At 37.9% G+C, this 14,469-nt stretch overlaps 1 protein-coding gene across 1 annotated transcript in view; it reads left to right on the forward strand.

Annotated features, from left to right (window-relative positions):
* Window positions 1-342: 342 nt before the first annotated feature.
* LOC128742556 (NGFI-A-binding protein homolog) overlaps window positions 343-14,469 on the forward strand; it is a 51,293-nt gene continuing 37,166 nt past the window's right edge. The window contains exon 1 of the mRNA XM_053838954.1: window positions 343-688. Coding sequence (XP_053694929.1) covers window positions 343-688 — 346 coding nt within the window. The remainder of the gene's footprint in view (window positions 689-14,469) is intronic.

The following is a 14,469-nucleotide window of genomic DNA, read 5'->3' on the forward strand; positions in this document are numbered from 1 at the left end:
ACGGCATTTCCAAAGAATAAAGAGAATACAGTTGAATAAAATCGAGATAACCACGCTGAATAATTAGTTAAATTTTTCGTTGCCTGTTTAGTTACTTATTTTAATATAACTGTAATATCATTTTTAATTTTTAATTAAAAAAGCTTTGTTTAGAAGGGTTTAGCTGCAATTAGGTAGTATCGTAGTTTGTTCATTGATCAGTAAACCGAGATTTTTAACTTGCTTATTGTCAAAAACGCTATATTTGACCCGCTGATTTTATATCGTCTGTTCAGCTTTATGTATTTTTGTAACCGCGTAATTTGGCGATCGATCGCGCTTCATTATCGGGAAATGCTTTAAATGTGCCTTGTAATATTGCAATCGGTAATGGAACAGAAGCCAGTTTCCTCACCAACGACGGTCCCGAGCGGTGTCATAGTACAGAGTTGTGTTCAGGTTGACGATGGTAGTAGCATACTAGGGGGTACAAGCACTAGCGTAGGTAGTATTTCTGATAGCAATCTTAGCTCGACGACCGCGATCCACAAGCCGAATATCACATCGTCAGCTGCTGGTTCCACAACGGCCACCCCGGTAAAGGCGACGTCCGGTGCACTGACAACGTCTTCATCGGTTGCATCGTGCATTCCCAGTCCGATATTGAGTCCTCCACGGAAGGTGTGGGGTCGCAATAATAACGGAACAAGTAAGTACTCCTAAGTAGAGACACGTGCAGATTTTAACTGTTAAGTTCCACACTAGCTAAATAACACAGAAAGACGATATCGTTTCTAGTAATTGAAATTACTTCAAATTTCATTGAAACTAGTTTAAAACTGTACAATTTGAATTTCTAACTGTTTCATGTAGACAATTCCGAGTTTTTTTTATCAGAACAAATATTCGTCGCCTTAATGGTACTTTGAACCATCAGGAATGATAAAACAAGTTATGGAAATGGTGATTAGTAGTCGCATTTACCCTGAACTTTAAACAATTCACATTTCTATTGAAATCATTGGCTATATAACTAGGTTTTGATTCATCTGAATATTTTATTATATGGTAAACCACTGAAAGTCACTTTTCAATACTAATAGGATTGTATTATTTTGTAATCTTGGGAATATCACAAATTTAACAAAAATCATTTCTGTTCTAATATTGGTCTTAGATATTGGAATCCATAGTACATTGCCAAAGTTACTAAGGAACTATTTTGGCCATTAAAAACTATAGTGATAATTAACGAAAATCCCTTGTACATAATTTATATAATGTTTAATAAAATTGGATGTATAAAGTTTAACTACCAAAGTTCATGTTATTGATTGCCAGGACAGATTTACTGCAATTGGAATGAGTGCTTATTAGCATTTATCCATGATTTGCGTTTTATAACCTATTACATTTCAGAACTAATGAATCCGTTGTAATGTCAAGTACCGCTCATATCGCTGGAAACGTGTGTAGTCTGGGGAATCCACTACCATCATTTCTGCTTTACAGACAGATATTTAGTGAATGTCTATTTTGTGCAAATTTATTTAGTCGCAGACATTGATAAACGTCGAGCAATCGCTTTTAAATTAGCCACACATTATCTATCTTGATCCGATTCTCAGCTATCCATTAAAGCTCGTCGCTTTTTTACCGTCCGACCGGTCAGTTTCTATTTGTGTGACATGAAATATCAAGGAGAAAGCTTTTCTTTTTTCACTGATCTCACATCGTCAAAGAGTCCGCTTTTTCCGCTATCCTTTAGCGGACGGTTTGTTTGTTTGCTTTTCAACATTGAAGCATCGTCACGACAAACGTACATATATACGACACTGTATATGCGCATCCTAGCAGTTTGCACGGTGCTGTATTGGCCTGGACCGAATACTCCTTCACCTTTCCACTTTCCAAGAGCTTTCGAAACGTGCACTGGAACCAGCTTAAATTGAACTCCCTGAATGCGCTGTTTTTATTGTGCTCCACAGACGAATAGGAGCCACACGATACAAATATTCCTTCCCATATTTTTTTCCTGTCCGGGTGTGCATTGCACCCCAGCAAGAACAGCAACAGCAGCCAGTAGGAAGAAGAGCTCCTTGCAACCACCAAGCACCAAACCATCCTTCTAAGCCTCGAACGGAAACCCTTGCTTCGATGTACTTCAACCTTGTGCACTATTTTTCTCTCCTGTTCCTTGGAACCTCGCACTATTGGCTGCCTCCCTGCCTCCGGATTGTATTTTATGCTGTGATATTTTATAGATTATACTGGCTCGCTGGCTGGCAGGATAAAGCTCCAATATGTCGGTCGTAGTTGAAGAAATGGAAAAACCGGAACGAGAAGAGAATTTCTTCGTTTTCAAGCTTTTTGCAGCTTCCTCATTGCTGGTATGGATCTGTTTGCTTCTGATGTGGCGCGAGCAATGACAGTGGCAAAAAAATTACTGCCCTGAATTCGTGCATGACACTCGGGAATGAGTGTGACTTGGCGAATGGGGTCCTCTAAAAATCTAAAATCTAAAAGAGCGATTAAGTTAAACGTCTTTGCATAGAAGACAGTTGGTGATAAGTAATCCTTCCAACTAACACGCATTCAAAACTGATCAATATAAACAGTGAAATAAATTTTCTTAGGTATTCATCTAATCATTAATCAAATCATGTTCGTTGTTAAAACTTACGATTTGTTGAGTATTAAGATTTGGGATTTGATTTAATTAGGCCACCCTACACCTACCAACTAGCTGAGTATACCAGCGCCTGCGACCGTTTTTTCATACGTTTTCCCAAACTGCATCGTTTTTTCCTGCGTCCATCGATTCTTTTCCGCTTTTCTCCATTCTCGATTACTGGTGCCATCGAGCTCATTCGCTTCTATGGTGTACTGCACGTTTTTTGCAACTTTTCTTTTAGCTTCGGCACTTTTCTTTACGTGGCTGTCTTACTCGCGGTTCTTTTTTTTTGTATCCGAGCCTGGCTATCCGTGCGGTCCAGTTTTTTGTTGGCAATCTCTATGTGTCTTTTTTGAAACTCAAACGAAAGTTCCACTTTGTCCGAACACCGTATGCCAGGAGCATATGACCATGCGGGATGTTGGCTAGCCAGATTGTAGAAAAACTTCGCATTAGGGTGTACCTCAATATCTCTGTATGTAGGGTGTGTTCGTAACAATGTATGTTGAGAGACTGCTTATTTTGAGAGTTTTGCTTGATCCACAAACTGCAACATTGCTGAAAAACACATTAAACATATTTTATGTAGTGTGTATTTGCGAAAAATTAAAGATTTGTTCAATTGCGTTAGTGCCGTAGCGACAGAGATTAATGATGTCAATTCTCTCGAACTCGAAATCCGTAATGAATCTTTTGATTTTGACATCCTTGAAAAATAGCAAGCAGCATTTCTGTGTACAGTTATGCATCACAGTTTATTTGCATAACTTTCTAATACCAAATGAACGGAATCTCCTTGGCTTGCATGACAATGAGAATTAAACTTCTAAATAAAAGTTCATACACTTACGCCATGAACAGTTACACTGTAAATTTGAAATGTTATTAGAGTAAAAAGTATTTATTAATTACTTTGTTCGGATGTTTTTATGCAGAGGTTAAGGAACAAAACAGGCCCTTAATCTTTGCATAAATATGTAAAATACATACGTACCTACATAAATATGTATGTTCCTCGTGGTTAAGAGGGTAGAAAAATTCAAATTATTTTTTAAATTTAAAGTTCAATTAGTGAAAAATACAGAAGAAAATATCCATCTAAGCTTCCGGTTGACCGAATACGCATTCCAGGGCTATTCATTTAACTCCTACCATTATATTCTGTACACGCAAAGTGGACGAGGGGGCTGTGGACACAAATTAGATGATGTTCGCCACAGGACGTCAGTTTGCTTCTCGCTTCCAACGATGCGATGTCGATGTCGATGTCGATTAGGCGAGCTCTGGTGTGTTGAGTGCGTTCGTGTGAGTGGTGGTACACCACCCCATGGCTTTTGTTCCTAAATGGTAGGATGATAAATCCGGCCAAAACAGCACGGGCTAATGTTGTTGCTTCAGGAAAGGTAACATACGTTTTTCCAGACATTTGTTTTCGTCAATTTGTTGATTGACGATCCCGGTTGCAATAAAAATATCCTTTTTTAAATAAAGCGTAAAGATAGGATAAAGATAGCGTGTTTTTCTTAGCGACCTACGACAGTTTCATATACTTGAAAATGTCAGCCATCTTTTTTCTTCCAGTTGCCATATAAAACTCTTGCCCAGTAAGCTGTTTGAAGTCTGCCTTGACGTATAATTTGTCATCCATTTGCATACAATCGAACTTTGTCAGTATCACCATGTACATTCGGTCATCTTGTTTTTTTTTTCCGTCGTGATTGGGAGTCCCTACTTCTTTACAAGTCGATACATCCCAAGTAACAATTTGGGTTTTATTACACTCTTATGATGGCATTTAAGACCAAAATTAGTCTTGAAGAGCACCATAAGAGTACAATAAAACTCACATTGTTGCTTGGGATAGCTCAAATGGAAAGATTGGAGTTCTGCTTAAAACCTCTTTATACTCCTTGCCGCTAATCCAGGCTGCTTGGTTGTTGACGAACGTTCTCCGAACACTTTCATTACATTCGTAAATTTTGAATTGGTTGATATTTTATAACTAGCGAATAAAATTTGGATGCGCTTTTTTTCTCCCTGGACGCCGATTTGATTACTGATGAGCAAATGTCAAAATCAAAGTAGAGGTACCATTTAGCACTTGTCACAATCGGATATTTTTGAAATTACGTTTTCAAGCATCCAAACCTGAAATATATACTAATTTATGAACGTTTTGATCACAGCTCGTATTTAGCGGAATCAGCCAACCTAATAGATGAATTCGGTATAAAAGTATAAATAAATTTTGTTCTGAAAAATTCCATAGAAATGATCGAAATTGTTATAACGTGATTTCTATATTTTCATTCATTTTGAAACTATGCAGCTAATCAATATCTAATAATATAAGAGCCCTTATACGGTCTGTTACGAAAAACGCAGCATCACAGAGGCAATTAGCAAATAAACTGTAATTTCAGAGATTCGCCGCCAGCTGCAACTCAATGTTGTGTGCAAGTTTGGTTCAGTAAAATACTTGAGGGAATTCGAACTATCAAGGCTTGTAACACGTATCTACTACAGAGTACTCAGAGCGATGATTACAGCTACCTGGAACCGGATTTTGCGTTACGTGTTTTGGGGACATTCTCGAGCCCTTGAAATCTGTCGAAGAGATGAGGCAAGGTGATGGATTATCCTGAATCGGTGATTGGCATACTTCTACATTTTTTTAAAATTTTGTAGTGTCTTGCTCCTTGACTTTGATATTCATAACCTTCTATGCATAGTCATTTCAAATTTAAATACCATTTATCGTACATTCCTAGTAGCGAGTTTTTCACACTGAGAAGTATAGAGATACTGTTTACCACTTAGTACTAAGTTGTTTTTGCTTGGCTGACTGTTGTACTATTGTTAACAATATAACAAAGGTACAAGAAACATTGCATGACATTGGCTCAGGTAAAATATTATTAGGGGCCATCCATATACCACGTGGACAGAAAAATACCAATTTTCAACCACCCCGTCCCCCTCCGTGGACTAGCGTGGACATTGGCTCGACCCCTCCCCCCTCCACTGTTTGTCCACGTGGACATTTTTTTTCTTATGCCAAATTTAACAAAACAGAAATGCATTGTGCTAAATTTTGTTTTCAACTTGATATATGCAGTATTTATTGAAAAAGCTTACGTGAAAGGAACCTCCAGTTTAAAGGCCCCGACACATTGCATACAAATTTTTAATCGTTGCGGAGATTTGAGTTTTTCCATGGATTTTTCGTCAATTCTTCGCAGCGTATTAAAATCCATATGCAAGGTGTTAGGAACTTAATTCTTATGATCTTGTCTACTGCAAATTATTATCGACTGCAAGAAAGTGCACTTGACTTTCGCTTGACGATTCTTGTCTGCTTAAAGTAGGTATCGTCTAATCAGAGCACCTCAGCTTGGCCGTCTACTTAAACACAACATATGACCTTTCCGACGTGACGGACGCGACGCGATGTGATTCGTAAAATTCTTTGAAGGCGAATCCTTTTGGAAATACGTTGCCATGGATGCCCTTTTTGCGGCGAGCTGCATTGGATTTTGAAGCACAATGCAATCCATATTTCATCCAAGCGCGACCTATCAGCATCTTTGGTTCGAGCAGCACGTTCTTCAACGCGATCTAAATGATAAATGAGTCACGAGGCTGATGAATATTCGTGGATTCTTCCGTTACCTTTATCATTTCCCAAAGTAGACAAGGGTTGTAAAAAATGATAATATCATTGTTATTGCATTACATCAAATGTCAGGCTAGGCATTCGACATCTATGTGTACTAACGCAGGTTTAATCTTTGCAACAAGATCTTTAATCTTTGCAAATTTATGCTATATACGTGCTCTCGTAATGCTTGGTTCATGTGTTTAGGTCAACATATGCCTCAGAAGATAAAACTTTATTTGAGCTCAAAAACAATCACTGATCAATGGTTAATGCTAATATGTATAATTAATTCAATATTGCTGTTTCTAATTTCTATTATTTGTATGAAAAAAAAAATTGTCCACGTGGACATTTTTCATACCCCCTCCCCCCTTTCCGTGGATAAGCGTGGACATTTTCATACCCCCCACCCCCCTCTAAGCTGTCCACGTGGTATATGGATGGCCCCTTAGAGCGTCCAAAGTAATTTTGTCATTTCGTTCTTCCCTTAAAATTGTTTGCCTGTTGATACTCTTGATCTGTTTTCAAAATACCATAATTTACGAACCGTTACTCTAAAACTTTTTGTTAACCCTCTAACGGGTGAGACCGTCTGTAGACGGCCTTCGCTTTTGGTGCTCCAGAGTTGCATACGAAATTTGTTTTGAATTGACAATACGCAAAATGTGTTCAGAATAGATTTCTTGACATTTTGATATTAATATCACAACATTCTGACTATGCATTCAAAAGTTATCATCTTTCAAAAACAAAAATTCCGAAAAATTTCGAAAATAATTAATGCGCGAATATTCTCTTGTTTACTTTTGGAGAAAAAGGATATCTAGAACAAAATGATTGACCTTAAAATTTTTCTATGAGTAAATTTCATGCTTTATTTCAATTTTGTAATGTATTTGAATTGAAAAAATATCTGGGTAGAGCGTTAGACATGAAAAACGAAAAAGAGAAATTGGACTTTTTGTAACCTAGCGCTCCTCCAGATAATTATTTTTGCATGAAAATCAGAATTTAAGGTTCTTTTGAGTGCACTTTTATGATAAAATAGTCATTAGCTTGATCGCATCGTTTTTACGATGTTGCCCGTTAGAGGGTTAAGTATATTACATAGAACCGTAAAAAAACATTGATGTCACTTTTTTAGTTCGACTGTTAGCACCTGAGCTACTTGGAATAATGCACTAGAATTGCATTTCATTGAAACTAGATCTTGAAACTATTTTGCTTGTCCGTGTGCCGCTTGAAGTTACTGATTCTGTCTGGCGTCGAAAGTATATGTTGACGTTGACGTTGACGTCTTAGTAGAATCAGGCCATTCGAGGTCAAAGTGACTTTAGCATGGGTTTATTCTCTGGCCCCTCATCACCCTTCCTTCATGCTGAGTTCTATATTATCCCGAAGACGCTTCTTATGGTTAGTATACTGGTATGAGGACCTAATGAGGTAATGGTTTTGAACCTCAGGAGGACTCACCAGTGCTAACTATAATGAGGCGATACAGGTTTGGTATAGTAGGACATGCATCGAAGCATGGGTAAAACCCTCAACACATAAGCACGCATAAAAAAATATAAGTTATCGTTTACTCAATAACGATAAAGCACAGAAATTCAGTGCAGAATACAGCATACACCCGGGCAACATTACAATAGATCAATAATGTTGTGGTCAAAGTGATAAGCCCATACAAAAAAAATATTTTGACGTTTGACGACTGCATCATTATCATAAAAAAGCAAAGCCGGGGGCTTAAACCGTCATTAGACATTACCCTTCTTTATCGACAGACTTCGCAGCCGGCTATTAGAGTACACGAAAATTACGGGGCCAATGTAATAATCCTACTAACTCTATCTAGCAAGCGCCGCATAGCCGAGATTCGAGCATACGACGACTGGCTTGTTAGACCAGCATCATACCTCGAAGCTAACTGGGCGGTTGCATAATTATTATATGTGACTCGAATGACGTTTTATATTTGATCGTACAATTTTGTTTGCAATATGGCAAAAAATATGATTGTTTACGTTTGATCGCAAAATACATCCTCGGCTTGTTGACAGTGATAAACAATGACTGTGAGACAGAGATACCGAGCGAATATTTGTGAGCGTAATCAATTCATATTTTTCTCACCAGCTTTTGCGTCGGCGATTAATCGCGAGCGAATAGAATAAAAGAGAGAGTTACCAATTGTCAAAATTTAAATCACTGATGAACTGGCAATGAGGCATCATCGCGATGAAAATTAGCAATATTGATCTTATCCATCACAAAAAAACTGGTTCTCTTTCCACCACAGGAACAGTTCCGTTGTCAAATCATGAACTTTTTCGCACGCTTATCCGAGAAAACAAACTTTAATCTGCTAGGAACCATGTCGCGACACGCCCTGGCAGGTGTGGTGGGTTCAAATCCGGTTATAATCTCTGATTACAGCTTGGTTCGACCCATGCACCTTCCAGCATTGGACAAAAGATAGGAGTCACAACGACAACTTGTTAACCATAGCTACCTATTACCCCCCCCCCCCCCCCCCCTTCCCCTTCATTCCCGAAAAAATCCTTCTTCATTACACCGTCCCTTCATCAATTGTAGAATCATCGTTTCAAAATAAATATTTATATATGCCTGACCGCATTTCAAGGTCATGACTAAAGTCACGAGTTTGGTCAATTTGGTTAAAACTGCTCTTAAAGTGTACAAACGCAAATTCTAACTAGAAAATTTAAACAATTTTGGCTACTTGTTACCAATAATTGAATTATTCTCAGTGACAGATAACGCACATTTAAGTTCCTCTTGCCAATTTTTTGGATGGAAATATAATCATAACCTGAGTTTGCACACTTTACTGCATTTTGAGTAGTTTTAACCAAGTATTTGCTGAATCCAACCTATTTACAGGTAAACTCATTTGAGAGTGTATAAAGTCGTCCTTGCTATAGTTAAGAATTCAAGATAAGCCTATACTTATCATTTTCGTTAAGTTCCGACACGCGACTTCAATTTCGGTATTTCAAAACTTTTGATTAGAAGAGATTAAATCAATCCACCGATCTCTAATTTTCGCTAACAATTCAATCAAGAAATCAGAATCTCCACATTGATCCAAATCAGAAAAAAATGTCTCTATTCATACTAACCGATAAATCGAAATGGTGGTAGTTAGAGAATATACAAATCATATTTTAAGGAATATATTAAACTGAAACATCAGCATTTGTGGATTGTGGCTCTAACAGGACGTTCCTCACGATCATGTGCAGGGCTTATTCCTAAACATAGCTGTTGCCTTGCATATTCCAATGTAATATTCAGCATCAACTTTGACATCGTAGGTCTATTGTGTCGAATTCATTAAGTATTCCGTCCATCTGCTAGATCGCGCGTGATGCGTCATTCAATTTAACCTATATATTAACCAGGAGAAAGGGTCACATTTCACCTTTGATACAACAGCTAAAAAAATGCTCAATGCGTACAGCATAAGTCTGTTAATGTTAGCTCAAATGGCAGATGTACGTATGTCCACGCGTAGAAAAAAAAACTTGTCCGCTCGAAATCCTAACGGCTATCGAATTGTGCTGGACCAACTCGTACCGAACGTGCATGCGAAAGGGATCACTAATGACAACGCACATCCGTTGTGGTTCGCTTTACTCTCAGGTCATAACAAAAGCTAAAACTAAAGCATGACCCTCCTGAACCTTTTGGATGCCCTACCCTATTGCACCGTAAAGCTACCAGAGCCACGCAAGAGTCAGAGGGCAAAGTAAGATAGGTCAGCGCAACTTTTCCACTCTTTCCATCAAACGTGACGCAATCAGTGTTCCTCTCCTCGCAGAGAAATGCGTGAAATAGGCAACCCTCCTGATTAGGTTTTGAAAAGCTAAAAGAATGTTCCACTGTCAGTAACTACCTACTGCGCAGATAAAAACACTTCGGGTTGGGCGGGAAATGTTTAATAGGTATGTCCCACCGAACCAATCCGATTTGTGTCAAATCTGTTTCATTTTTTAAAATATCCTTTTGAATCCGTTTCTATTTTTGGTGAATGCAACGATACAAATATACAGATCTACCTAGATCTGAAGTCAGTACATGCTCACTCAAAATATATTTAGTTTGGTTGAGTGAAAAACTTAAATATCTCGAAATCAAATTTTCAAATCCTTGTATTCTCTATGTACAGGTATACCTCGATAGTATGAACCCTCCATAATACGTTCATTTTGCCTCGATAGTACGTACATTTTCCAGCAACACGATATTTGTTCCATTCCAAGCTTCACAAAGGGCAAAATCATTGATTTAAAAAAATTAACTGCTATATTAAGTCAATACCACTAAAATACATATTTATTTAAAAGTGTATGCAAATTTGCAAATTTCATCCAATATTAAGCATAATACAACAATGCTTCAAAGTCAAAAATTGTGATTCGATTAAACGTACATTTCGGTAATACGTACGCTAACGATGCAAAGGTGGACGTACTATCGAGGTATACCTGTACCTCCAAACTTCAAAAATATTTATAAATTATGTTCTTTAAAGTTTGAAATTAGCTAATCTTTTACACTTGTTACAATATTATTATTTCTACTAGGTTCAAAGAATTAGTCTCACGCTTTGACCTCGGCATGATCACAAGATGAGATTTGTTGGTTTGAATTTAATAGAATGGAAAATCAGAAGGATCTAATCATGTCTAAGTTTGTTCAAAACTAACTACTTGCAAGTAAAATGTATTGCCATAGTTTTGCTTCACTGCTATGTAGAACATACAATGATATGTTTTTAAAGATAATCAAAGAACTGTGGAACCAATATGTGCAATAGAAACCAGCATAACCGTTACAAAAACGGCGGCCAGCCTCGGACATGTGCTGCTACCGGTTGGTTTTGAATCGTGGATCTCATACACAAACAAAAAATCAAGAACATCTTGTTCTGAATCTAGCAACGTCTTCAAGCATCTGGACAACTTTTTTTTCTACAATGCCTCTCACCAACGTATAAAAAATATTCTTGTAAGGAAACAACACAGCACGCTCCTAAAGCAGCATTTATTTAGATTAAACTTTTTTTGCTGCCATTCATTTCTTGCGTTCATCACAAAGCGCGCTTTCCATATCGCATGGAGTTTTTATGCTACTATTCTGCCAAGACCTTCTTGGTTGTCCCTTGCAAACGTCTGATACACAGACATTCCGAATACAGGAGACCTTACATGCACCGAAAGAAGGTAAATCGAACATGATAGAAGGACACTGGAAAACACGAAAGGGGTAATTTCTGTGCCACATGCTCTGCCGAGACTGCAACCTCGACAAACCGCTTCGTTTGTGATATGTGGTGGACACAAGCTGTTGAGGGATCTTGAAATAAAAAGGCAAAAAATGCTGCCCGTCCGCTTTGTTATATGCGTAGAGCGTAAAAACATGATTTGTACAGCATAAATGTGTACAGATTTATAGCGATGTTAATGGAACGCATATCATTTCGATTTAAAATTTAGCACTTTGTATGAAAAAAAGCTTCTAATAACTGATTTTCATACGATTAATAGGATCGCATGAATTTTTTCGCTCTAAATTTATATTGAAAATACGTATCGCATTATATAATCTGTACTTTATAAATTTATAGATGTTCAAATTTTTATAAACTGATAGCTTCTATTTTATTTTTTTTTTAACTTTTATAAAAAGAGAGCATGTATCAGATACCAGATATATTAAATGTTAGTTGAAAAGTCAAACTTATTCAAATTAAGCCTAGATTCAGATAGAAAACTAGCAATAATCAAATAATATTTTTACAAAAAAAAATGTTACTATAATGGATCTCAGGTCACCACTGCGTTACGATACCGAGAATTGTGATTTTCAGCAGACTTTTCAGTTAGTTACCGCAGCCAGCAAATCTCGTACGACAATTAGAAGACAAATAAAAAATCAAACACCATTACAAGGCAAAACTCACCGACAAAGGCTGATAAAGAGCTGGCGACAAGGGTCGTATATAACAACAAACTAGCATCGAACTAAACGTGAGACTATAGCGATTAAGACGGCACAAAAACCATTTGGCTGCGTGGCAATTTTTTCGTTCGTCGTCTCATCTCAGCCTACAGAAGGTATTCCTGCTGACTGGATGCAATGTTGCGACCGTGAACGCCATCCCATATATCTTGAAAGACGAAGGAATGTCATTCGGGGAAACTTAGCTTTGATAAAAAGTGTGCAGTCTTACACGGCTCAGACCACCGAAAATTTAAGCTTGGCATACCTAGTTTTTCTGCTTCTTATTTGTCGGCTGTTTAGTGATAAATCAAAATTACAAAAAAAAATCTTTGCTTGATTTATTTCTCGCAATCCTTTTTGAACGCGATCTGTTGAATTCGAATACATCTATTACCCCTCCTACTGAAGAAAAACTTTTTTAATAGATCAAATTTCAAGAAAAAACATCTCAACTCCATTATGCAATTCCACTTCAGTGATTACCGCGGCTGTTTGCTTTCCAAAATGGAAAAACCTTCAAAATGCTGTCAGAGCAAACTTTCCATCCCAAGCCCTCGCTCTGCTCGTGTCATAACTTTTTGCAACCCTATTTCTAATTTTATCACACGTCTATTTCTTTTTCGCTGCGAATCTTCACTTTCCTATATAGTCGCCTTCTCGTGGTTTCCCCTCGATCAAAATGGTGCGAGAATTCTCATTCAATTACAGCTTATTTAATTTAAGATCAGAAATCTCCTTCCATCAATACCAAAAAAGCCCAAGCAACTCCGGCCAATCGACGGTGGTTATTCTTGTATCTTCGCGATTCCCCTCTGACAGGCCGCACCAAATCCCAAGCTTTGCCGAACGCAAACAGCCGCAGTGATACCCAGGGCCGGCATGTCCCACCCCTACCACCCAACCAGCCAACCCGAACGTGACAGCATGGGCATAATTAAAAATGATAAAATTTGTAATTAAGGGTGGAACTGCCGTTGCTTTTTTCATGCTCTCGCACTCGGACTTCCGTTGTTCAAAAGGACAACCCATCTTTCGGCGTAGCAACGATGTCACTATCATCGGTTTCCTTTAGATGAAAATTTTCCTGTAATCATTATTCAAAAATGGCACCTAGCGGGTGTCAGCGCAATCGGGCTTCCAATTTTTTGGGCCTTTATTTAGCAGGTGAAATTGGTGGTCTTTTAGTATTAGGAAACTCAAATTTACTGCTTGCGTAAAAAGACTACGACATAGTGACGAACCTGATTGGAAGCATAGAAAAATAAACATGACAAATGTAAAAAATGATCAAGTAACGAATGCTTAATGTAATAAAAAGATTTTTCCTATGCTAAGAAGATGGATAGTTGAATGTTGAAAGTATGACGGACAGCTACTGCTATGGCAACAAGAACCGATATCATTTCTCAAAATTGTTTTGCAGCTGGCTGTCAGAAGAAAATTTTTTATTACCAAAAATCTTGGCTAGGCGCTGCTGGTAGAGAGAGTCAGTAGGATTGTTGCACTAGCCCCGTAATTGTCCTGTACTTTAACATCCGGCTGCGAAGTCTGGCGATAAAGAAGAGTCAAGTCTTGGAAAGACGTTTAAGCCCAAGGCTTAAAGGCGTTGCTAGTTTTCATTCTTCGGGTACGTTACAGTGATTGAATTACCTACCCAATGCTTTTAATTTGTTTCAAATCGAAAATATTATCTTTAGTTGGTTTTCCACTGACAATCAGGGCTGTCTTGCAATTAGTGCACTGATTTTGCTTACTTAAGTTACACCTCAGCCAAGCAAAATTCGAAATTGTTGTGTATGGAGCATTTATAGAGCTAATTATTATCCATAATATTGATGAACTAAGTATTGCTCTATCTTACATATTTACGGCGTACACCCAATTTACACCGGGTGGTGCGCAAAGAGCGCTCTCATCGAAACATTGAGACAAATTTAGAACGTAACACTTGCTGAGACAGATGAAAGTCAAACGCTGTTGAAACTCGGTTGAATGCACGTTGGAATCCTTCGCAACACTCTCGGGGCAATCGATGTTGGAAGTAGTATTGAGCGATACCGTATCGATACCCGCGATAGCGATTTTCGAAGGCCGATATTTCGATATATTTCATCGATACTTA

This window comes from Sabethes cyaneus, chromosome 3 (genome assembly GCF_943734655.1).
Source record: "Sabethes cyaneus chromosome 3, idSabCyanKW18_F2, whole genome shotgun sequence".
Classification (NCBI taxonomy): Eukaryota; Metazoa; Arthropoda; class Insecta; order Diptera; family Culicidae; genus Sabethes; species Sabethes cyaneus.